The sequence below is a fragment of the Camarhynchus parvulus genome, chromosome 3, assembly GCF_901933205.1.
Source record: "Camarhynchus parvulus chromosome 3, STF_HiC, whole genome shotgun sequence".
NCBI classification, from domain to species: Eukaryota; Metazoa; Chordata; class Aves; order Passeriformes; family Thraupidae; genus Camarhynchus; species Camarhynchus parvulus.
The window spans coordinates 103,222,010-103,244,957 of record NC_044573.1 but is presented as its reverse complement, the minus strand read 5'-3'; the positions used below and the strand labels follow the sequence as shown (position 1 = coordinate 103,244,957).

General features: G+C 39.7%; 1 protein-coding gene across 1 annotated transcript in view; it reads left to right on the top strand.

Moving 5' to 3' along the window:
• The first annotated feature begins 1,987 nt into the window (after nt 1-1,987).
• Nucleotides 1,988-22,948, top strand: part of FBXL4 (F-box and leucine rich repeat protein 4) — a 62,788-nt gene continuing 41,827 nt past the window's right edge. Inside the window, exons 1-4 of the mRNA XM_030944628.1 lie at nt 1,988-2,058; nt 7,894-8,065; nt 8,658-9,247; nt 18,080-18,425. Coding sequence (XP_030800488.1) covers nt 8,739-9,247; nt 18,080-18,425 — 855 coding nt within the window. The 5' untranslated portion in view covers nt 1,988-2,058; nt 7,894-8,065; nt 8,658-8,738. The remainder of the gene's footprint in view (nt 2,059-7,893; nt 8,066-8,657; nt 9,248-18,079; nt 18,426-22,948) is intronic.

Genomic DNA, 22,948 nt, shown 5'->3' with positions numbered 1-22,948 from the left:
ATCCAAACTTTGAGTTGGACACTCCCTGGGAAGGTGGTTATTAAAAACACCTTTATAAATACTCTTGTAGCTTGCATCTGATTGTAGGATTGAGGTGAGGATAAATGGTGCCAAAAGGCACTCTACACTGCTGTCACTGAAACCTGAAGAATCTAGCTCCCTCTTCCATGGAAGCAGAGACTTAAAATTTGGGGCTTGAATTGTTATTTTAAAATAGTACAGCGATGTCTGAGGCACATAAAACATGTGTGTACGTGTACATGTGTCTACAGGTGCATGCAGGTGTACAAATCATCTAGAAACTGGACATCCTGGCATGTCCCTTGTGGAAATCAGGGTTGTGTGGTGGCTTGTCTGCCACTGCAGTTAGCAACCAAAATGTATTCTGTATTAAACTTATAGATTTCTATATTTGAAATTTATTATAAATGCATAGAATTTATATCAAAGCATTATACAAAAAGCACCTTACATGGCAACTATTTGCATATTTTCTGGACTTTTAGAATTATATTTGACCACCTAGTAAAAGTCAGCAACTTTATTTTCTACTGCATCTGAAAAATCCCAGGTCCCATCTAGCATGGAGCTTTGCTGGAAACCTAAGGAGACCAGATGGAGTAACAGCAATTTTAGTGATTATTGCAGAAGCTCTGACTGGAAGGGGTGGTTGGGAGAGAAAGCACTCGTGCACCAAATTAAATTATATGCCACTTCCTTTGCAATACACCACGTAGCAACCCAAGAGGCACCACAGTGTGCTGGAGTAAGAACTGATAAGATCAATTAAAAACAGGGCTGCCCTTATGCCATACTAGGAACCCAAACATGACATTGAAAGCATAACCCAACTGGCCTGGGGCTAGGGCAAGACACTGTTAAAAAGCTGTGTGAGAAACCAAGCTGGGGCTCATCCTGAGCGGGTGGGCTCACAGCACCCACCTCACCGTGGCCTTCATGTCTGCAGAGGTAACAAGACACAAAGCAGAGTGGGCCTGAGTCACAAACCACAACATCCAATAATTCAACACCCTGGAGGGAAGGGATGCCCTCCAGAGGGACCCTGACACACTTGAGAGGCAGGCTGGTGGGAATCTCATGAAGTTCAACAAAGCAAAGTGTGAAGTCCTGCACCCGGATTGTGGCAATCCCCGACACCTACATGTCGGACTGAGAGCCACACTGTGGAGAAAGACTTAGGTGTGATGGCTGATGAAAAACTCAACACGAGCCAGCACTGTGCGCTCATAGTCCAGAAAACCAATGGAGTCCTGGGCTGCATCAAAAGCAGTGTGGCCAGCAGGGTCAGGGAGGTGATTTTCCCCCTCTACTCTGCTCTGGTGAGATCCTGCCCGTAGTACTGTGTACAGTTATGGTGTGCCCAGTGTAAAGACGACATGAAAGTTTTGAAGCAAGTCCAGACTGGAGCATCTCCCCCACAAATGCCGAGCAAGCTGGGGCTGTTCAGTCTGGAAGAGATGGTTTTGTGGAGTGTTGCGGCCGCAGTGGAGACCTCATGGCAACCTTCCCGTGTCTGAAGGGGCCGACAGGGGAGGGGAAGGGGAAGCTACTGAGACTCTGCATCTGTCCTTGTTGTGATAGGACAAGGAGTAATGGGTGTAAACTGAAAGAGGGGAAACTTATTAGACATCAGGAAGAAATTCTTTACTGTGAGGATGGTGAGACACTGGAACAGGTTGCCCAGAGAAGCCGGGGATGCCCCATCCCTGGCATTGCTCAAGGCCACGTTGGATGGAGCTTTGAGCAACCTGCTATGGGTCTCTATCTATGGCAGTGGGGTTGGGGCTAGATGATCTCTAAGGGCCCTTCCAACCCTTGTCATTCCAACATTCTCCTACCCCACAGCACACTCTCCGAGCCGCGGCCCGCACAGGCCCGCCCCACGCCGGGGCTCGGGCAGGCGCAGCCGCCGGCCCCGCCCCCGCCGCGCCGCTTCCCTCGGTTCCCGCCCCCGCCGCCCTCCGTGCGCGCTGCTTCCGGCGGCGCCCGGCGCGGCGGCGGCTCCGGCGGCCCGGGCAGCTCCGCCCTCCGGACGGGGTAGGGTGGCGGCGGCGGCGGCGCTGGCGCTGCCGGGCGGGCGCGGGGGGCCGCAGCGCCGGGCCCTGCAGCAGCCCCGGTGCGGGGCCGGCCCTGCGCGGCGGGGGGCGGGCGGCCGCGGGTGTGCGCTCCCCGTCCCCCCGCCCAGGGCAGGCTGGCGGGGCCGGGCCGGGCCGGGCCGGTGCTGCTGTCGGGGAGGGGACGCGGAAGGCAGCGGCGGCACCGGGCAGTCCCGCCCGCACCTGCCCGCCTCGTCCCTAGGCCTCGGCGGGAGCTGTCCCCCCCGGGGAAGGGAGCGCGGGCGCCCGAGGAGTGGGAAGGGGTAGGGGCGGGATGGAGCAGGGAGGACGGGAGGAACAGTGCTGGGACCAGACAAAGCTGGGCACGGGTTGTGCTCCTCTCCCCTGCGGGTCCTCCGCCGCTGCTCGGTCCCTGTGGTGTTCCACACTTACACGGCTTCACCCCGATCACAACACGACAGAAAGCAGGATAGGAGCTGAACTAGCGATACTATTTTATTTTATTTTTTACGTGTGTACTTTGGGGTGCTTCACTTCTTGTGGATTATTTGTTACCAGTGCAGGCTGACAAATGGGCATCAGTTGGATGTGAATGGACATGATTAGGACGAGAGAACACAGGCTTAAGCTGTGCCAGGGGGGATTTAGGTTGGCAATGAGGAAGAATTTGTCCACAGAAGGGGTGGCTAGACGCTGGAATGGGCTGCCCAGGGAGGTGATGGAGTCACTGTCCTTGCAGGTGTTTAAGGAAACATGGCACTTAGTGCAATGGTCCAGGTGATAGGGTGCTTTTAGGTCTAGGTTGAACTTGTTGATCTCAGAGGCCTTTTCTAACCCAATTGATTCATTAATTCTGTGACAGTGGGAGGTTCCAACTACATGGCCTAAAAGCTGCAATCAGTGCAGTGAGGAAGTGGCTGACCAACAAATAAATGCTGTACAGAGTATGCCTGCATGGAGAGGCAGTATGATATCTCAAGAGAAAAGTGAAAAGACAAATAAGACAAATGCACAAAATTTATTTTTAAAAGGAGTGTGGGGAATTTTTAATTTTTTTTTTTTACATGACGGGGAGAATTTCACCACAGCTGGAAGGTCAGAATGAAGTTGCATAATGCTAGTAACTTTAGGCTGTTAATAGAAAGGGCTACCTGATTATTTACTCACATTGAGAAACAATTTCTTTTTTCTGAGAAAGCTACTTCCATAAGACAAGGTGGCTGCTTTGAATGTGTAATAGGTGCCAAAGGAACTTTTCTCTCCATTGTATCTCTGCTGAACCACATAGTGGTTCAGCTAGTCTGGTCCTAGCAGGAATGCAGTCAGTGAAGTAACCAAAAATTCTTGGATTTTTGGTGCTCATGAAGGCAATGTAAGATTTTAGATAGATAAAATTGCCATATATTGCAGTTTTTTTCAAACAGTAGAATTATTAGTTAGAAATGTGTGTGAAGTGGCTCGTTTTAGTGCCAGAATATGTTACGGGAAGAAACACAGCAAATGTGGCCTGAGTTTAAAGTATACTGTAATAGCTTATTAATTTTTAATTAATAATAGCTTCTAGTTTCAACAAGTTGAGTGTAGATGTTGGTATAATCTTGGTAATTAACAGCAAGAGATGCTAACCTGTGGTAAATGTACTGTTTTAGACTGTAATGTAAGGATCCAGTATTCCCTCTGTGCATTAGTGTATAAAGATAATTAAGAGATTTCCCATTTACTGTCTTTTATCTAAGACACACGTATTAAATTGTGTTAATCTTTCTGCAGAGATCATATGAGCCCTTGTTTTTGTCATTTATTCATTCTTTGTAATTTGTCAATGTTGCTGTTTCTTTTATAGTCAAATGAAGGAGAGCTGCTCACTGCTCCCAAATGTGAGATTAGCAAAGCTGGTGTAAACAGGCATTATTACTTCACTGGCTTTAAAAATCAAACTTGGTGTATGCATGACTAGCATGTACAACATTTGCTTCTCTTGAAATAGTACAAACTCTTTCCTATCATGTGCTTTTCTAGAGATGGCTCAGGGATAAAATGTGCCATTTTTTTTTTCCTAAATCTAGTATCTGTTACTTGTTATGTTTTCACAGACATCCTTCATTTCACAGCCCTTTGAAATCTCAAGTATTTTTCTATGTACTTCCCACCTTTTCTCAGCAGTCTGGTTGGTGAATAGCTCTGCACTGTTTCTGCTTGTATGGGATAAGATTATGGATATTGGGGAGTTGCATTTGCCAAACTAACTAAAAAGAACAGGTAGAATCATAGAATATCCTGAGTTGGAAGGGACCCATCAGGATCATCGAGTCCAACTTCTGGCCCTGCACAGGACACTCCAGCAATCACGCTGTGTGCCTGAGAGCATTGTCCAAATGCTTCTTGAACACAGACAGGACTGGTGCTGTCACCACTTCTCTGGAGAGCCTGTTCCAGTGCCCAGCCATCCTCTGAGTGAAAAACATTTTCCTCATACCCACCTAAACCTGCTTGACTCAGCTTCATGCTGTTTTTTCAAGTACAGGAGTCATTAATTGGATGGGTTGCTTCAAAGCTTGAAAATAGATTTGTATACAAAAACTCTCTGTAAAAAGAGGCAAAATAGACTGAAGAGATCTAGTGCTTTTGAATGCTTTAACTTGATTAGTGCATTTTCCCATGATATCTGTACAGAAGCTGTAAGATGTTTTACTTTATCTAGGTTTTCTGTGCTTGGAAGAAGGAAATAGTGAATTACAGTCTTAGAAGCCTTTCTGTATGTATAGCAAGAAGAAAAGAAGGGTTAGAAAAAGGGAGTTCACCCATATAATTGAAATAGTTGTAAATTAAATAATAGTGTGGTTAGGAGATGTTGTAAATAATGTGAGGGACTCTAATGTATTTTGAAAGAAAATATCTCTTTAAAAAGTTTTATTCCAGGTCTAGTCCAAAGTGGTTTTCTGGAGCCCTGTCTGTAAAAGTAGAGATAACATTTTGGTAGTCCTTTGAGCTCATCTGGCTTGGGGCCTGTGCAGTCTTGCTCCCCCCTCAAGCCAGCACTCACCAAGATGGTTTGGGGAGAAGAAGAGACTGAAAATTGGTTCTGGTATTTCATAGCACTATTTCAGTCCATTTAATGGTATTGACAGGAAAAAAAAATAAAAGAAACAAAATATGTAGAAGGCTGCTGCTTGGGAGGAGGATAAAAAGACACACAAGAAACGTTTGTTAGACTTTAGTTTAGCATAATTATGCCTGTACAAAAAAAAAATTAATAATATACAACAGGCCAAAGACCCAGCCAGGATCAAAAGGCATAGTTGCATGGGCCTAAGTGGATCTCTTTAAAATAATCAAGCAATTCGAGGGAAGGGGGGAGCTTTTGACATAAACTTTGCATGTACATGAGCTCCAGAGCTGTTTATCTTGATGCTTTGCATAGACCTGAGTCTGCATTTTTATCTTTTTTTGCAAAGTTAAATCCTGTTAATTAGAAATGAGCTTGACTTCTGATAGTTCCTGAAAAAAATCTCTTTGTATCATCTGGCCCTACTGACCTGTATTTAATGTAATTCTTTCACTAGCTTATTATCCTTTAACCTCTGAAGCAATTTTTCATTTGTCTTTTTAACGCCGCACAATTCCTAATGCTTCTTTTAAAGTGCCAGAAGAAAAATTCCTATTTGTATTGTAGTCCTAATGGTTATTTAATCCATCTTTTACAGTAGTTTTGTCTTTCTTGTTATAAGCTACTATATCTGATATTGTTTTTAACTCTTTAATTTGCCTCCACTTCTGTTGTTTAAACTAGTAAGTTTACATGAAAGCTTTCTGTTCCTACTTACTTATGACCCTGTTGACCAATGCCAGCCAAAATTGATGAAGTTGTGTCGGTGTCAAGGATTTCAAATTTTTACAGGTTTTATGAAATTATTAAGTTGCTAGAGGGAGAATGACCCAAATTAACATTATTGCTAATGGAAAATCTGCAGCATGATTTCAGGTTATTTCCTCTCTTAGACCTGGCTTAAACTGGGCAGCTAGCTGGCATACAGCCCTGAACTGTTGGATGGCTTTGCTGCTCTTGGACAAGCTAAGATAAGGAGCACAGCTGGATTTTACAGTGCCACAAGAACTGCAGGCTGTGGCCAGAGGAAGCCTGGAGTTTGCAGGGCAGATGTCAAGTTGTGTAGATTGCATATGTGAGATAAGTGATTCCCACTGATCTTCAAGTACCATAGCTGAATGATTCTTAAAATTGATATCTGTAATGCTGTATTTTTCTTAATCACGAAATTATTGAGTTTGAAGGTGGTGTATATGCTGATGTAGCCATGATTTCAGGGCTTGATAGCAGAACATTTGTTGAAGTTTAATGTCTGTTGGCATATTCCTTAAATAGATCTTTCTTTTTAAGAGAGGAAAAATCCAGAAGGAGAATGTATTTGTAATCTTTACTTACATCTTACATCAAAGCATCTCTGCTTTGAAAAAATAAAACAATAACTATTTTCAGTTTGGGGTTGTTTCTTTTTTTTTTTTTTCTTTTAGGAAGGAAAGAAGGTTCAGGGTTGTGCTACTTTTTTTTTTCCCAGTGTCTTTTCTGAAAGGTGGCTCAGGTTGTCTGTTGGAAATGTGACATTATTGGTTCTTGGTGTTTCAGGGGAGCTTGAAGTAATTCTGGCATATTGTTTTATGCACTCCCTTCTGCACTATCAGGAGTAATTTATGTCCTGGACAGCTACATCAACATGTGAAACTAAACAAAAGGCCAATAATAGTAGAAGCAAGAAAGTGAGAATTGAGCACTTCATTAGTAAACTTTCTTTCTGTCATGAGTAAAAAGGGCAAACAGTGCAGCTTCTCCTTATCTGTTACCACAAGTGCCTTCTTGCTGGAAACATTCATGCCAAAGAGAGCTGTTTGTACATCTCTGTGTGTTTGTGAGTATGAGAATGAGCAACTGACCTAAAAAACACACTGTAGATCTGTGTAGAGACTTTAAATTACATTTGTTTAATAATTTACCCTACTTTAAACTTATGCTCCCAAAAATGCTATGGTAGGGTCTCATTTGTACTCACTGCAAACATTAAATACATGGCTTGTCTGCCTGGCAGTGTGAGGCATTGTGTTCATTGTTACTTGAGGTGTCTTCTGCAATAGAAGGGTCACATCTGTTGGTTCTGAGATTACCACAGTGTGTATCCTGTGGTAAACTAAGCGGCAACTCCAGCGCGGGCTGTTGAAGAAAACATTTATTCTATTTTGAGTCATACTTAGTCATCCCTGCTTGGCCTCTAATGGGTTACAGGCATTACTCCTTATTCTCTCTTAGTAAAGCTGATGGACAAGTTAAAGAGAAGGCCAGTTTGTGAGAAACACTTTGTGAATTCATAGCCCAAGTGTGTCATGTAGTGCCGGCGGAAATCAGAGAATATGCGGCACATTTCGTTGTGTATTGGTAAAACTCACAGTTTACATCACGCAGGTATGGAGCAGCTGCTCAATATGGGACAAGCATATGTAAGAGGATCTTTATTAGTAGGAATATGATACAGCCCTCCTGTGTCCTGTAGAGAGCATTCAGCTATAAATGTTTCTTCACTGTTGCAAACAGAAAACTTTAGTAAAGTATCTTACCTTTAATTTAGCTTTCTCTTATTGCTAAACCTGCTTATTTGATTGTTTTACTTGTGTTGGTGTTGTCTGTGTAAAACACATTGATATTCTTAATTAATAGTATATTTTGTGTTGGGTTTTTAAAGTATGCAGATCTAGTACATTTTGTGTTTAACTGAATTGCTACTTTAATGAAAATATTTTCTCTTGTCAGAATTAAAATGCTTTCTGTGGGGACTTCTGCTTCTGATGCCAGGACTCTTTTGAAGACCTCGTTTATTGCATGGTTTAAAGGAAGATGATGTTGTTAGTGAATTCTGAGCATCCTTCGGGAGGCTGATGACCCTTCTGTTGTTGGTGTGTGCTGTCATGGACAGCTTCAAACGGTAAAGGCGATATTTTTGTGACTCTGTTTCCGATTAGCGCTCTGATAGAGGAAGCAGTAGTTCAAGTTTAGATTAACAGCCCAAAAGCTCCTTCTTTCTACTCTTAAGACCATTTACTCTTCTTTTAAGAAAGTAAAACCATTCACAGTGGTTTTAAGAAGCTGTGTCTTCACAATGGGAAGGTGTATCTTCAGATATGCTTTCACACTTGTTTGCAGTGTGGGCCAAATTTCATTTCATACTTGAATTCATTTCCCTGAGTTATTGCAATTTTCTTTTCTTGTAATAAATCCCTAAAGATAATGCTTATTTTAACCATTAGTTTTTTGGTTGCTTGAGGGCTGATTTTGGCTGATGTTTCTTCATATCTTCTTTTTTTTTTAAACAAAAAAATGAATGTCAAGTAAGGTAAAAAGTAAATGGGAAGCCACACTTACTAGCTTCCAACTAAACAATTGTCTTACAATAAAATACAATAATTTATTAATATTTTAGTAGCAGTACTTTGTTTAAGATGATATTCAAAACAGCACAATTTGCTTTCTAAGAATCCTGTATCTGCTCACTGTGTTTATTCATTCTGTTTTATCAGCTCTTTTCCAAAACACCACAGGCAGTTAATGCAACTTACAAAGGACTCCTGAATTTTTGCATCTTCCTAAGTCCTATCTAGATGCCACCAGTGTTTCCCATGTTAACAGTTCTGAGCATGTTTTACTACATGTGCCTTCGGCGCCGGGCTAGGACAGCGACGAGAGGAGAGATGAACAGTCGGAGGGCTATTGAATCGAACACCCGCGCCTTACCTATCAATGTTGAAATAGTTCAGTATGCCAAAGAAGTGTTGGATTTCAGCTCTCACTATGGCAGTGAGAACAGCATGTCCTATACCATGTGGAATTTAGCAGGGATTCCCAACGTGTACCCTAGTTCTGGTGACTTTACCCAGACTGCTGTCTTTCGAACTTACGGGACCTGGTGGGATCGCTGCCCGAGCGCTCGGCTGCCTTTCAAGAGGACTCCATCCACCTTCTGTAGCCAGGACTATGTGGAACTTGCTTTTGAAGAACCAGTTTATCCCACTGCAGTGCACATTCTGGAAACCTATCATCCTGGAGCTGTAGTCAGGATTTTGGCATGCTCTGCAAATCCTTACTCACAAAATCCACCAGCTGAAGTAAGGTAATTTTTTTCTTCTTTATGCTTTCCTGTAAAATGTTAAGTGCTACAAATAGGGCTGCTTAGTGAACTTTACTTCCTAATATTTATCAGTTTTGTGTCTGACTGACTAAAATTTTCTTTATTTCTTCATGTTTTTAAAACTGTGGTGTCTTGTTTTGATAGCAACTTCAAAAATGTAGACATTTTAGGAATTAATGCATGTCCTAATATCAACTTTAATTTGTGTAATGATGTTGGAATTTTGATGTTGGAATTTTTATGGGCAATAATTACTATATCTGTATAAAACCCTACTTCTGAAGTGGTAGGTCTGAGCTCTTCCTTCAGTAGGAAGAGGAAATTGTGTGAAAGAGGTTGAGGATTCATAGCTGCTGTATCATCCTGCTTCGTGTAGCCATGGACTATTCTCTGCATGCTTTAGTTTGAATGTGTAGTACAATCAGGCACTGTAACTATTCATATGGAAATGAAGCTGAAACCAGAAGCACAGAACAGTCAGACAAAAGGTGATACCATTTGTCTGATCTTTATTTTTGGTATGGTCAAAGGGTAGTGAGCTGAACTTGTTTTTATACTCACTTCATCTAAAAGAAGCAGATTTGGTCCTGTTAGTTTTCCTTATATTAGGAAGTCTTGATAAAATTCCAGTTGCAGGATCAGGAGTGTGGTAAACTGGGGAATGATAAGATAGTAAAGAAAAACACTGTGTGTGAGATGAGAAGCTCTTAGTGAGGAGGTGAGGAAATACAAATAGAAGGAGAAAGTGAACAGGTCACAGCATGTAGTGGGGAAAAACACTGGGAAAAGCTGTCAGTATATGCAACTGAAGTATTCCATATAAAAAAGAGATTAAATTATACCAAAGATATACAGGAAGGGAGAGCTGATAGAAGAAATACTTAACAAAATGTGTTCTGTAAAGGTTAGTATGTCAACAAATACTATATTGTTATGAAATACACACTTTGGTGGTATAAGCAGTGCTAGCATGGATGTTGGGTGATTTTTTACTGACTTACCTTTTACAGATGCCACTAAAAAGTATGTTTTTAGATCTAACTTGTCATCCCTTGCTTTCTAATACTGGGCCATTGATGTTCATTCAAAAACCCTTGGAAAATCAGGCATCATGGTTTATATTCAAAATTCCCAGTTAATATATTTTGTATGCTTCTGTCATTTGCTGTGGTTAAGTGCATTTGCTTGTTTTACAGATCTAATGAGAATATGTTATGTTGTATAGCTCTAAAGTAAACATCTGAATTCAAGGAACAGTGATAGGTCAAAGTAATAATAACAGGCCACCTAACTTTAGAAGTATGAGTGCTTTTGGCACTGTAATACAGAACTTATTTACAGAATGGTATGTGGTGAAGGCAGCTTTAGACTTTCAAATTCAGAACCTAATGTGAAATGGCTTCTGGGCAATTCTGAATTTCCACTTTATTTTTTATTTTGTGATGTAGATCTTATTTCTTTATGGTGAAACACAGATTGGAGGAAAGCTCAAAAATAGTTAACTGAAGGACCTATTTAATTAGGTACACAAAAAAAAAGAGGAATAGAAAATTGTACAGAGAGCTAAAGGGAGATGGAAGTGAAAATACTAATATAAAACTTTGGGGTATGTGCTTTATGACTTCTCTTGAGGTGTGGTCAGAGTGAGAGCTCAAATGCCCTTCTTCATAATAAAAGATGAAGTTTCTGTAGGATCTTACTTTTTAATTTGTAGGCAAGAATGCCCCCTGTCCTGCCTGCATAGGTTAACATTTCTGGTTGGAAAAAGGTTGTCTTGGGCATCCTTGGAAGGCGTAGTCTGTGCTGCCTCTGCAATAATTGTTAGTCTTGATGCTAGAGAAGTGTTAGAGGGATGCTTTTGTTCTGTTTGCTTACCTTTGCTCTGCAGGATTTGTGTTTGGAGCTGAACATTTGGTTTGTCTCTTTTTTTCTAAAGAAGGCAATGTCTTATGTATGGTGTCTTGAAGGGAAGATAAAGGAACCCTTTCTCCACATGAGGGACACAATATTTTTTCTCTGTTCATTTGCTCACCTTTATGAGAGGAATCTGAAGAGTTGCAAGAGCACAGTCTCTTTTCTGCTTCTGTTCTTATCTCTTGTTTTTGCTTCCAAAAATTCTCTGAGATATCAGCTAAGAATTCTTTTTTTGAAGAGGGAATGCTGCTGTAATCTCAGGTGATTCCTTGTTTAACTGATGTTTTGGTCTTGAAGCACTGCCATACTATTTTCTTCTGTTAAAAAAGGCCATGACCTACTTACTCAAAAGGCACTTAGAACTTTGTTTTCCTCTTCTGACTATTTTGATACCTTGTTTTTTGATACTTTGGTTATTACCAATGAAGCTTTTCAGTGCTACTTTGTTTTATCAGCTGACACTGTACATGTTTCTGAACACCAGTGTAGAAAGGGCAGGTCATTGGGAAAGTTCTCTTTCACCAGCTCCTACCTGATATACAAAGGCCAAACTGTCAGTGAAGTCAAAACTTTGCTGTGTACAAAAGCTTCTAGGCTACAAGTCTCTTTATGAGGAGCTAGTGTATCCCAGCTCATGCTCAAGAGAATTTTACATATTTTTGTTAAAAAATGGCTAACATCCACATACTTGGTTAATGTATTACTCACTTTATGCTTCAGTTGCATGAAAGAACAGCTCATGCAGGTGTTCAGAAAATGCTCTTTGGTCATGTTCCTTTGTTGCTGGTGCACTGAGTACTGCTATTGCAGCTTTGTGTGATGCTGTCTCAGGTGAGCTTTATTCAGTGTCTTTAAGGGTGGGGGTCAGATCTTCATGGAATGGGAATAAGCATTTACTTCTCAGAGGGTTTGCAATTGTTTCTAAGTAATCCTCATGCTTAGAACATGACAGTTTGACGTTTTTTTCATTATGGTTCAACTGGCATCCTCTCGTACCTTTCACTGCTTCAAACACAAAAGGCATTACATCACTTTTCTCTACATAAAACAATTTTTAAAAATCATCAATGTCAGAGGAACTGCTGTTCTAACACATTGAGACCTTTTGTGCTTTTTATTTTTGCCTCTCATATCTTGACTGGTGAGAAGTGTAGGTAATTCCTTAAGCTATACTAACATTCCATGTACAGATTTGTTATGTGAATTAACCAAGTGCAGAAGACCCAAGAAAAATATAATAGCCTGAGATTAGGGACATGTTGTAACATAAAGTCTCAATTTTTATGTGGTGAAGAAATCAATCCCTATTTTTGATTGTGTTGTGTTGTGATTATTTTACTAGTGTGGCCCTGGGACTTTGTACAGTAGCGCACGTTCTGTGTTTGTAGGGTTTGGCAATGCTGAGTTGTCACCAAGCCAGTTGTCTTCAGCCAGTGGAAGAGGCAGAGCTCTACACACATGTGGTGGGGACAAATGCAGCATAAGCTGAACCCAGCCAAGAGTGCTTTCTTTGTTTTTCATAGTGTATTAGATTGATGGGTAAGTTATAGATAGTCTCTATGATGAGAAAAATGGGGTTTTTTCCTGTTTTGTTTTTCCTCCTTTTTTACTCAGAAGGCTTACTGTTGATGATTCCCTAGTGGCTTCGTCAGTGTTAGCCCTTTTGATATTACATTACAGTATGTAATTACAGCCCTTTTGATGTTACATTTTGATATTCTTAATAGTTAGTTGTTGTTAGTCTTTGTTTAAATGGGAAAGTCAAAAATAATTGTTTCAGAACTTTTCCAGCTTTTTCCTTTTATAAAAATAACTTAGGTTTTTAAGTTTGTAATATGAAACAAAAAGTGGTCCTTATTCTCCTGTTGTGGTCTTCTAAAATTTGATTTGACTGCTGTTTTTATGTCATATATGTGTTATAGTGATACTGTACATTCATGTGCTTTTATAAAAGCTCAAAATCAGAGATTCCTATCAAGTCTGGAATCTCTGGCTGTACTTGGGGTAATATTTCGTAGTATATGTCCTTCCTGCAGTGCAGTGATTGCTTCTTCAATAATTAGAGATTATCTTGTGATTATTTTTTTCTTGCTTGCTACAGATAAGGTGTGACACTTATTAGGTTTTTTCTCATGGACAAGATGCCATAATCATTTGTCTGGGACCACTTCCATTCTGCCTTGTGTATTCCTGTTGTTTATTTCTTTTTAATTTGTTTAATTTCATGTCATTTAGAATTTTACTAGAAAATTGAGCATGTCTCAGTATTTCCAAGCTTAACTGTATTTGCTGTATGCAAAGTTTCTTTCTGTTTCTGTAAGTCTTGAAACCTGTAGAGACAGAAGCTGCTACAAACCAGAGCAGCAAGCTAATGAAGATGGACAAAATAAAAGGCTCCCTCTCCTTCCAGTGGGAAATGTATTGTATTTAAGCAACCTGGACAGCGATCAAAATGTTTTATGGAACCTCTCTCTTTGCCCGCCTCTCCTCCCTTAAAAAAATGGAGTGAAACCAGAAAGGCAGTGTAGTGAATGTAAAATATCAGGAGTTCTTTCTTGTAGAGAGTGGCATTCAGATGGTTCTTTCACTCTGCCTTTTATTCCCTGAGAATCTCAGATGAAAACACCCAAAACACTGCTGATACCATCAACACATTAGAGTGTGATAAGGAACCTCCGGGCCTGTATCTCACCTATGTGTAACACACAAGTTCTAGACATTTGCATCCTTACTTAAAACTTGTTTTGACATCTTCAGGCAAACAGCTTTTTCTTGTTTCAATGCCTGTCATAGAAAAGTGAATTCTGAGTTTGTGGAATACAGTCATTTTTGAGAAGCTCCTAAAAGGCTCATGTTGACAGAGCAGTTACTTGAAGTACCTTTTGCTGTTTTAAACGTCCTGAGCATTCTTGGAGTCCTGTCTGCTGTCTCTGGTATTTCAGAATTGAACTCTTGGTAGAAATTAAAATTTGCTTCGTATTTTCTCATAATAATTAAAACTGCCTTGAACTCTGCTTATCAGCTTAATCTGAATGATTCTTAAGTTGTGATCATGATCTTCCCAGTCTTCCCTTTCTTTTGTGTTTATGAGCTCACAGCTCAGGGGTACACTTTCCAGGCTGGTTTGAACTAGTGTGCTGGAGCATCCCTGGCATGTTTGCAGGCAGGAGATATTTTCTCCTAGGTAATCTACAGACTTCTGCTGTGCAGTTGCTTGGCTAAGAGCAGCATGTGATTATAATGGTTTCACAAGTTGCATTTTTGTCAAAGGTGTGGTTGTATTCTCTGAGATTCCTTATGTTCTTCTCCTTGTTGGTCTATCTGGAACTCCCCTTTCTATTGGCTTTTAACTCAGCTATTAGTTTCTTGAGGCGAGGCATTTATTGAATTGCTTGTAGTACTTTTTTTTACGTTCTACACCTATCTTGATTTGACAATACAAGAAACCTCAGCAATTGCAAGCAAAGTTTAATCTTGTACTGCTGGAGAGAAATCTGATTCCTTTTTCTAGAAGCCACCTTTTCAAAGACTCTCTCTTATTACATATATTTCTTCAGAAGTAACCAGGTCTGCTCAGACATCATCTTAACCATTAAAAATCTTTCCAACAACATTAGGTCAACAAAAAATTAGGCAAGCTTTAAATATGTGCTATCATTTGACACAGACCTTCCACATATGATTCTCAGCCTAGAAATTACCAGATTGTATTTTTGTTCATGGTAAAGGGAGAAGGATGTGGGTTTTTTTGTTTTTATTTTGTTTTTTGTTGTTGTTGTTGGTTTTTTGTTTGTTTTTTTGTTTGTTTGTTTTTTAACCACATAGGTCTATGGAGTCTTTAGTATCAGAGAAAATTGAGTTCCTGTCTGTCTTCATGGGACAGAGAGAAATTTAATGGGAAAACGGAGTCCACGGCTGATTGGAGAAACTCACTTAATGTCCTCCTTTTCTTCAATTACTAGAGAAAATACAGATGTTGCTGACTCTTATTCAGGCTTTGCCTGCCACTCCTTGCTGGAAACACTGAGGCTTTCCAGCCCATTGCTGATGAAACCTTCTAATCAAAGTATTCTCTGTGTGACATCTTTGATCAGCTGTTACTATATATCTGCAAGAATGGAGGACAAACAATGTACTACCTGAATTCATTTGATTCTACTTGATTTTTGAGAGCTACTTAATTAACTCGGGGTGTGGGGCAGGCAGAAATCCTTTGCCTTCTTTAAAGGCATTTATTGGGATTCAGTTTCTTTGTTTTGGGTTAAATAGCTTATTGAACATTGTAAGCTTGAAACAGATGCAGGCGACCTTCCTAGGGAAACTGATTTGGATACATATCCTCAAACCAGGACTGACTGTAAAAATGCCTTTCTTATGAAAGATTTTTAAGTGGATTACCATAACAAAACAATGTTCCAGAACAGAAGAATGAAATTCTTTCTGAAGCCTCTTGGAAATCCAGACTTTTTTGATCCCCATGTGAATTCTTCACTCCCGTTCTGATTACCTGCAGCCTCTTTAAGTGTCACAGTGGTGATCCCAGAGGAAGAGATCACTTCCACTTGTAGTAATGGGGTAAGAGCATGGGAAGGATTTACCATGCCTACACATGGGAAAGATTTGCCAGCCCTGACTCAGAGCAACTGCTATTATCTGCTCTTGTTTGTGGTGCCGCCAAGGCAGAGAACATCATCAAATCAACCTGATAAACTTGACTTTTTCCAGATAAACCAAGAGCTAACTTCTTTGAAGTTAGATTGGTGGGCTGTTGATGAGAAGTAAACAGCATGACAAGGACAGTGGAAAGCTGTCACTGGTTTTGTTGTTCATCAGCATTTGGTATGCAATGTGAGCTTCACAAGATTGTGAAATCATGCTACGTGTCTTCCATTTTCTCTAGTTTATTACAAGGACTGGAAACTAGCTACTGCCTGCTGGAGCTGGTTATTGCACTGCAATTTGATGAACCCAGATCTCCAGATACATGATTTTTTTTTTTTCGAGAGCTCTGCTGCTGCTAGATAATCCTCTCTCCAGGGTCCAAAAGGAGAAGTCAATAACAGACACATTCTGCTAAAAGTTGATGGTCCAATGTGTGTTAGATTAGTGAAAAAATAGCCTTTGAGTTTCCCTAAGGATACTTTGAGTGGGTACATGGAAGTGTCTAAGCAAAATGTCAGATGGTGATCTGGATGTGTTCAAGGAAGGTCATGTGCCTTGCCAGCACTGAGTATTTGCTTAGAGAATCGACCTATGTGAGAGGATGTGACAGTGGGACTACAGCTGTTACTTTGCCATGAGTAGACATTCATTTTGTAAATTAATGAAATATTTTCTTAATACTATGTCTCTCTTATGAAAACTGTTAATTTTAGGGTAGAGCTGTCCACTCTCCTGTGTTAGTACTTTGATGAGCCATATGCTCGCTACTCTTGTATGTTTGGTTTTTGTTCATTTCGTTTTTGGTTTTTTTTTTCCTTTAGACATAAGAGTTCTTCAAGTCTCCCATTCTATTATAAAGTACTCGGAGAGCAGCATGATGTAGGATAGGAAAATTTATCTGTGCATGCCTGAAAATATTCATTGTAAAATGGAAGTTATGGCTGTGTGCAGTGTTTTAATGAAAATCCTTGCATTTTTTCACTTTCTGTCATGATGGAAAAAGTTAAAGCATTTGTTTCTGTTGTAAGTTCAAGGTAGTGGTGTCTGGTAGGGGAAGCCAAGATGCTGAGGTACTGGGGAGCAGATAGAGTGCTTCTGAGATTCATGTGGCAAGACAAGAAGTCTGAGAGAAATCCTTGAAGCCAAGACTAGGCTGATCAGAAATAGATGGTGTGCATGTGAAAGTCTCTGGATTAGTATCAAAGTAAGCGTGTTGTCAAAGGGAGTAGCAGTAGTAACTTCTGGAGGCTTTCTTCTTTAGGAATTAACTAGACTTGAGGGAGGAAAAACATTGAAGCTGAAGGATCTTCAGTCATTAAGTGAGGACCTATGCAGATATAAAAGATCATGTTTGTGTTTTCAGGCCTTTAGGCAAGTTTGGGAGTGCTGAAGATCTAAGGAATGTAAGACTTGGTTCCCCCAGATTACTCAGTTGGCAGCAGGTTTCTTTGTCACTTGGTGGAGGAGATTTAGGGTCTGTGTGTGAAACTAAGGATGTAATTGTATGGTAGTTCTGTGCATGCCTTGAACTTCTGTCTGTCACTGGACCAAAAGGAGAAAGGCTTTCCAGTTCACCAGTTTGGAAATTCTGGCGTCTTTTGCAAAGGACTCTTTAAAAAATGACTTGAAGTTTCTACTTTCTTTGCTAATTTGTCAGTGAATTACTTCTAAAAGGAACATTTTGCTTGCCTAGGCAGATAAACACATTAAAAATTTAATTTTTTTTGGTAGTTTGTAATACTGTAATTTGGACAGGCTTGATATTAGAGAGTCTGAGTGGTGGGGGCTTTTTCTTTTATTTTGTAGGAAATAAGAGGTCAGATGACTCTCTTTGGGTTACATGGCAAGAGTGTTCCTTGTGTACTTACACTAACATGCCATCATTGTGAAGACATCAGCAATCCATTTATTTTGGTTACCTTACCAGTGAGATGCTAGATAAACTTGGGCACAGATAACACTAACAAAAGTGACTGTGAGTCTACAGCTTGTTTTGTTATTCAGTGGAGAAAATATGCTAAGGTCATGAATTAGTGTGAGTTTACCAGGAGTTAAATTCATCCATAGGATATTTATCAAATCTAGGGAAAATGTAAGTATCATAAATCATCTTTTCAGCCTTTTTCTTGCTTGTTAAATACGCCTGACAGATGATGTTGCCCTCTTACTGTGCTCAGGAATTGCTTTAGTAACTTTGATTTTAATTCCTGTACTGTATGTGTGTTTTTTTTTCCCCAGGTGGGAAATACTTTGGTCTGAGGCACCTTCGAAGGTGAATGGTCCTCAGGCTCGGCAGTTCACACCTTGTATCAAGCAGATAAACTTCCCCACAAACTTGATCCGACTGGAAGTGAACAGCTCTCTTCTGGACTATTACACTGAATTGGATGCAGTAGTACTACATGGTGTGAAAGAGAGGCCTGTGCTTTCACTTAAGACTTCAATGATTGATATGAATGATATAGATGAAGATGAGGATGAAGAAAAATTTGCCTGTGGAATGGACGCCCTTAATAAACAGTTCAGCATTGTTACCCTCAGGGAATGGCCAACTAATGGATATTTTGATAAACTGCCTTATGAGGTAAGAAAAGCATGTTTATACTCAATCATTGTCTTGATTGTTAAGGGTGCAAAGGTACTTTACAGAGTATTGGTCAGGATTGTTGTTTTTTCTCAATTCCTTGCATTCCTCGTGAATCTCCTGCATTTACTGCCTGAATTCTGTAAGTTTGTCTGCTTCCATGGGTGGATGTTAGGTATTTGCATGGTTATTGCACTCTTACTTCTCAAGAATCATTGCACTCACACACAGTTTTTACACCAGATACTCTAGCCTTGAATTTCCAGCTCTTGAACTTATAAGCTTTTAGCAGTTTTCTGGTAGGTTTTTAGTCCTCATACTTGACAAAGAAAATACACAGAAGAGATATGGAAAGATTCAGTCAACATCTGGAGGTGGAAAGAGTTTGCAATAGTCTAAAAGTTTGTTTTCCTGTTTTCTCCCTTACAAAACTTACAGAGCTTTGTTCTTGAAAGTGTCATAATATTTTTATATTATTATTATATGAACTTTTTCCATCCAGCTAAGTTTTGAATTGTGGTGCAGATAAAATATGTTATAGCTGGACTTCAGCACACTGTCTTCTTTTTATGCTTGCTACTTTTTATTCTGTCATTAGAACAGAAAACAGTTGTGAAAAACTCCTTTCAGCTCCCCTGGCAGCACAATGGTTGCAAATGTGCTCAGAGTCTGTAGAGAGTATTTTCTTTCCTCTAATTTCCAGTATAATGAAATTGTGGAGTATAATTGCTGAATACCATGTGCAGGCCAGGCAATTCTCAGCGGGATACAGCGGTTTATGAAGGCTGGTACCCTGATTGGAGTAAGAATTGAGAGATGAAACAATTATCTTCACCTCTACTGAAATAAACTGTTGGCACATCGTGGAAAGGGGCCTTTACTTGCTGGTCAGACTTGGGCAGAGACAGGATTGCTCCTGCTCTTCAGTGTGCTGCAGGCAGAGGCAGCAAGTGTTCATGCCGTGGTATAGCTCAGCAAATGCTCAGAGTGCCTGTGGCTTGAACCAGACTTGCTTTTGAAAGGGAGGGTGAGGTATGCTGCCATGGATTGAAGGGTGCTTGCAGAAATGCCTGATCTAATCAAATAGCATTTTGTTCTTACCATATCTTTGGACTCTTAAGTATCTTAGTTTGATGCAGGAAGGCTGTGCTTGGGTGACCATGTGCCCTAGTAGCCTGCAGAAGTTTGCTGTGCTTGTAAAGAGGGAAGAGAAAGGAAGAGAATGTAACAGCTCTTACTGTCTTCTCTTGAAACTTCTTTTGAAACCAAACCCCTTGAGTTTGGATTGAGGTTCTTTTTTTTGTTGATGCAGTGGAATAATAAATAAGGAAACTAATTTTATCATGAGTTAGCTCTAGTGGTGTTTGGTTGTTTGTTTTCTCCCCAGAGTACACATGGTGTTTAATATATTTTGCTGTTGATGCTTGCATGGCAGTACTGAAGTAAAGAAAGTACTTTGCATAATTGTTTGAAAGTTTGAAAACATGTTGGTTTTAGTAATTCAAGGGAATTAATTGTAGATAAAACTTCATTTAAATGTAGGAATTTTTCTTGTTTGAGAAGGCTGGATAAATTGATTTGTAATATACTAAAATATCAGAGAGATTAATCAATCTCTTTTCTTTCCCACATGATCATAGAATCATGAAGGTTGCAAAAGACCTCCAAGATCATTGAATCAAACCATAACTGGTTGATTACACATATTAAAATTTTAATTTAGGAAGTATTTGTGTAGACTTGTTACTCCTATGAACTTCTGTCTCCATATACTTTATTTTGTTTTTCTGCTCTCCTTTTTGTCTACCAGCTTCCTTTTTCATCCATTTTTAACATGTTTGGTTTCATGAATAAATTTATATGGTCTGTCAATACCAAGAACATCTTTTTTTCTTCTGCCTTGGTTTAAAGAAACTGAAAATATGGGTGGAATATTTGTCAGAAAACCATAAAAGACTACTTCTGTACCGGTTTTGTGACAGCAAAAATTCCAGTTTCCTACTTTCTAGTCCAGCTGGAAGGGTTGGGCATTGGAGCAACAAAAATGTTGTACTTGGTGGTGTGACAGTTTTTATCACATTGGATATGGAAGCAGTACTCTGCATGCTCTATTTAAGACTGACAAATGTCAGCTTTTTAGGGGCAGTGTTCAAACTGTGGGTGAAGTAAGGCAAGTGCTGACTCCTTCTGGTTTTGATTGATGCATTGCATGAAAAATGGTACCTTTTCTGTCGGTCTGTATTGATTGTCAATGTGTAACTGCCCTAAGTTTTCATAAACCTGCCTGTTCCTTATTTGAGCTGTTTGAAGCTTTTTCATACTATCCTCTGTAATTCACAAAATCTACAAGCCGAATGTGTTTTGCTATGTAGGCAGCAGTTCCTAAGTTTTTGGTTTTTTTTGCCTTTGTATTTCTGAAACTTCCATAGACTGTCGTTCATAGGATATATTGTTCCTCAAAATGGCATTAGGAATGGTTTGCTGCAGTATAAACTCCAAAGGCATTTTAGGATTGCTCCTGTCTAAAAAAGAGAAAAATGCTCAGCTTCCCAGGGCACAGACTTCTGTAGAAGAAACTGTAAAGTTTTAGATGACCTAGTGAGAGAATTTTCCTTCCCTAACCTTGGATAGTGTTAACCAGCTGTTAATTAGCTGTAAAGTACTTGTACTATCTGTGATCTCTTCTCCAGAACTACCTTAAAATTGAGGAAGGATTTTAGAGGAGAGACTTGTCTCCCTTCCCAGATCTTTGACCATCTCTTGTGCTGCCTGTTAAGTGGAAGGGGTAAGGCCTTAGTCTGAGTTGGCTTTGCAGGAATACTTGAAGTCTGAAGGCCTGACCAAATTCAATGCTTTTGGGAAAGCTGAGGAATACCTGCCACAGCATCCATGTTGTGCATTTGAGACTCACCAAGATGTGCTGGCTACTAAAACCCCAGCTTGTTTGTCTCCAGAGAGGAGAGTCAGAAGACTCTGCATGCTCCAGTCCAAAATATATTTTTGGTAAAAATTTTGGTATAGAAAGATATAAATTACATCTTTGTCATTCCTTGAAGCTAATTTTTCCAAAACCTGCCTACAAGCTTTATGAGCTGTTCATGTCTGCTGGTGTTCACATGCACTAATAAATGTATGTGTGTTTGCTGGTGCAAGTTGTACTGTGTGGAACCAGGGATGTGTGTTTCCTTAAACTATGCTGAGAAATGTCAAAAGCCCTAAAATACCATCTTCTTCATGTCTTCTCTCTTTGTCTCTTTGTGCACATATCCTTTGTCCTTTACCTGAGCATGTTTTAATATCAGCTCTAATTAAATGGATTCTAAGCTGTAGCAGCTCTAGCTGCAAGAGTCAAAAAATTACAAGTTGTTCATTTGTCTGTTTCTGACTGAGTGCTTTGCATAGGCCAGTGTATTTTTTTATTGGAAAACCATTTCATCTTCATGTGGAAGAACTGAAAAAGGAAATTTGTAGGAAGTGCAGGTACTGTAGGTTTGACCAGCACCTAGACATTCTTTTCTGACAAAATCAAGTTGTGCTTTATTGTGCTCTAGCCAGAGAAAGTATTTTATAAGTACAAATGGTTGTTGCTTGCTGTTTTACAACAAAAAAGCTTAAAAAGCCACAGAAACTTCTGGTTCAGTAAGTATTATTAGAAACTAGACCATTGGTAAAGTTTTGCCCCCAGTACTAGGGAGTGGAAATTCTGTGTGGGCTTATAGGCAAACTTTTTAGGGAGTGAGAAGCTTTTTTTTTTTTTTTTAAGATGTTATATTTTTTATTTGGTAGTTCAAAAAATACACCTGGTTTAAAGCTAGCATGTGCCATTTTTTCCCTGGAAATGGGAGAGGAAGTACTCTTGCATTCTTAGTCCATCATAGCCTAAAAAGGCAATCAGTGTTGTATAAATTATATTTTGTTTTCTTTCTGGTTTTTTTTCCGATAAACTTTGTTTTTACTGATTGATTTATAAGAAAGTGTGAAATAATAATGATTGTCATAATTTTTCACAGTAAAAAAAATCACAGTAAAAACTGTTGTTTGTGAGAAACTACATTATGAGATTAGCTTTCAAAGCAGATACTCATTTTTGTAGCATTCTTGGAATCACCACGAGCACAGCGTAGCGCAGTACAGCACATCATGTCACATACTCATTATGATATCAAATTGTACTTTATGCTAGGGTACACAGACACAAAAAGTGTGTTCCTGACAGACACCAGACTCCAGGCTAGTGGTGATTAATGGTTGTTAGCCTGTATGTTTTGAACCTGTTATTTTTGTTTAATCAAAAGCCAGGAGAAAGCACTTTATAACATAATGCTCTAGGAGTGACATTTCATGGTATGGTTTCATTCCATATATTATGAAGTAGCTCAATTTCAGTAAAAAATAAAGACAGATTTCTTTGATTGAGACATGGACAATTTCATCTCAGGTGTGGAAAAACATCCTGTGTGTTACAAAATACTCATTGAAGTCATCAGTTAGTGTAAATGGACATTGTTCAGTCATTTATAGTT